Source organism: Propithecus coquereli, unplaced genomic scaffold, assembly GCF_000956105.1.
Source record: "Propithecus coquereli isolate 6110/MARCELLA unplaced genomic scaffold, Pcoq_1.0 Scaffold173, whole genome shotgun sequence".
Taxonomy (NCBI): domain Eukaryota; kingdom Metazoa; phylum Chordata; class Mammalia; order Primates; family Indriidae; genus Propithecus; species Propithecus coquereli.
This window is the reverse complement of record NW_012141969.1, coordinates 3,139,413-3,141,036: the sequence shown is the minus strand read 5'-3', so window position 1 is coordinate 3,141,036 and position 1,624 is coordinate 3,139,413. Positions and strand designations below refer to the sequence as shown.

General features: G+C 33.5%; 1 protein-coding gene across 1 annotated transcript in view; it reads left to right on the top strand.

The window, feature by feature from the left end:
- The first annotated feature begins 901 nt into the window (after positions 1–901).
- Positions 902–1,624, top strand: part of LOC105808432 (cytochrome b-245 heavy chain) — a 31,104-nt gene continuing 30,381 nt past the window's right edge. Inside the window, exon 1 of the mRNA XM_012642082.1 lies at positions 902–1,026. Within this exon, the coding sequence (XP_012497536.1) occupies positions 982–1,026 (45 nt within the window). The 5' untranslated portion in view covers positions 902–981. The remainder of the gene's footprint in view (positions 1,027–1,624) is intronic.

Genomic DNA, 1,624 nt, shown 5'->3' with positions numbered 1-1,624 from the left:
GGAGTTGTCATCTCCTATCATAACAATGCCTTCTTCTGGAACAGCTTCTGAAGGACCTGCCTGAGGCTGTTTTACAGTTAACCTTTTTTTATAAGTAGAAGGTGTATGCTCTAAAATAACAATAAAGTATAGTATAGATAGTATAATAAATGCATAAACCAATAACATAGTCATTTATTTTTATTATCAAGTATTATGTACTGCACATAATTGTATGTGCTATACTTTTATATGACTGGCAGTGCAGTGGGTTTGTTTACACCAGCATCACCACAAACACACAAGTAGTGTGTTGTGCTGTGATGTCACTAGGCAGTAGAAATTTTTCAGCTCCATTATGATCTTATGGGACCACTGTCTTATATGTGGTTCATCATTGACCAAAACATTATTGTAGGGTGCATGACTATATTTATATTAATATATGCATGTTTCAACTCATATTTATGTGTATATGTACACACACACGCACACACACACATATATAGCATATAAAATTGACACATAGTAAGCATCTCAGAAATATCAACCATCACTATTGTTAATACTTTTCTCAGCAAGGTTGTAAATGCTGGTCCAGCCTATCAGAAGATATCACACCTTTTTAATGTGTTTTAACCAGCACCATGTCATGGCTAGTTGAGTGACTTCAAAATTGCTAACAGATAACTGGTTAGTCAAAAAGTTAATTCACTGTGTAAAATACATCACACAAACTGTGCTGTTATTTATCTCTTAGTTGCAGAGATTGGACTCATTTCCTACTATGTTTAGTTGTATTGGATCATTATAGACCTTTTCTGAAGTTTAAAGATTTAAGTTTTTTATGGATACAAGCTTTTAAGTTGACCAATGATTAGCTAATTTCTGATGATAGAAAAGGAAACAGATTGCCCCAAGGCTGTTATTTTCATTTCCTCATTGGTAGAAGAGGATTAATACAGAAGAAAGTCAGACACAACACATTGAACCTCTGTCACCATGGGGAACTGGGCTGTGAATGAGGGGCTCTCCATTTTTGTCATTGTAAGTACCAACGAGGGATAAATTATGAATTCTCTGACTTGTTTGGGTTTTCTTGAGAACTAAGATGGAGCAAAGCTTTCTTGTTTGTTTGGGAAATTGTGTTTTAGCTGGTTCACTGTGAGAACATATATCTACCTGTAAGCAGACTATTTTTCCAAATTCCTTAATGGAAAGAAAGTATCTGGGGAGTTCACTTCTTCTAGTTTATTTCTGAGTTCCTAGGAGCACCAGGTTAGCCAGCACTTACTTCACAGAGGGAGCAGAAGATATTTCATGCTAATGATCTCTGATTCTGAGTTGTTTATTAATGTTTACTCAGAGGCAAATTTATTTATTTATTATATGTTTATACTACTTAGAATGGCCAGTTGAAATTTTATACCATTTTGAAATAACAAGTATAATACTGATTTATGTTGGAAATTGGCCTTTATTTCAGTAACTACCCCCAAAATAATTAAAGTTCTCCAATTTATTTTAAAAACCAAGTACCTTTTTTTCCTCAGAGGTCTAAACTTGAATTATTTATGAGATTTATGAAAATTCAAGAGAAAGGAATTAAAATAAGTTATCTAGACTTATACATGTAGTGTGTATA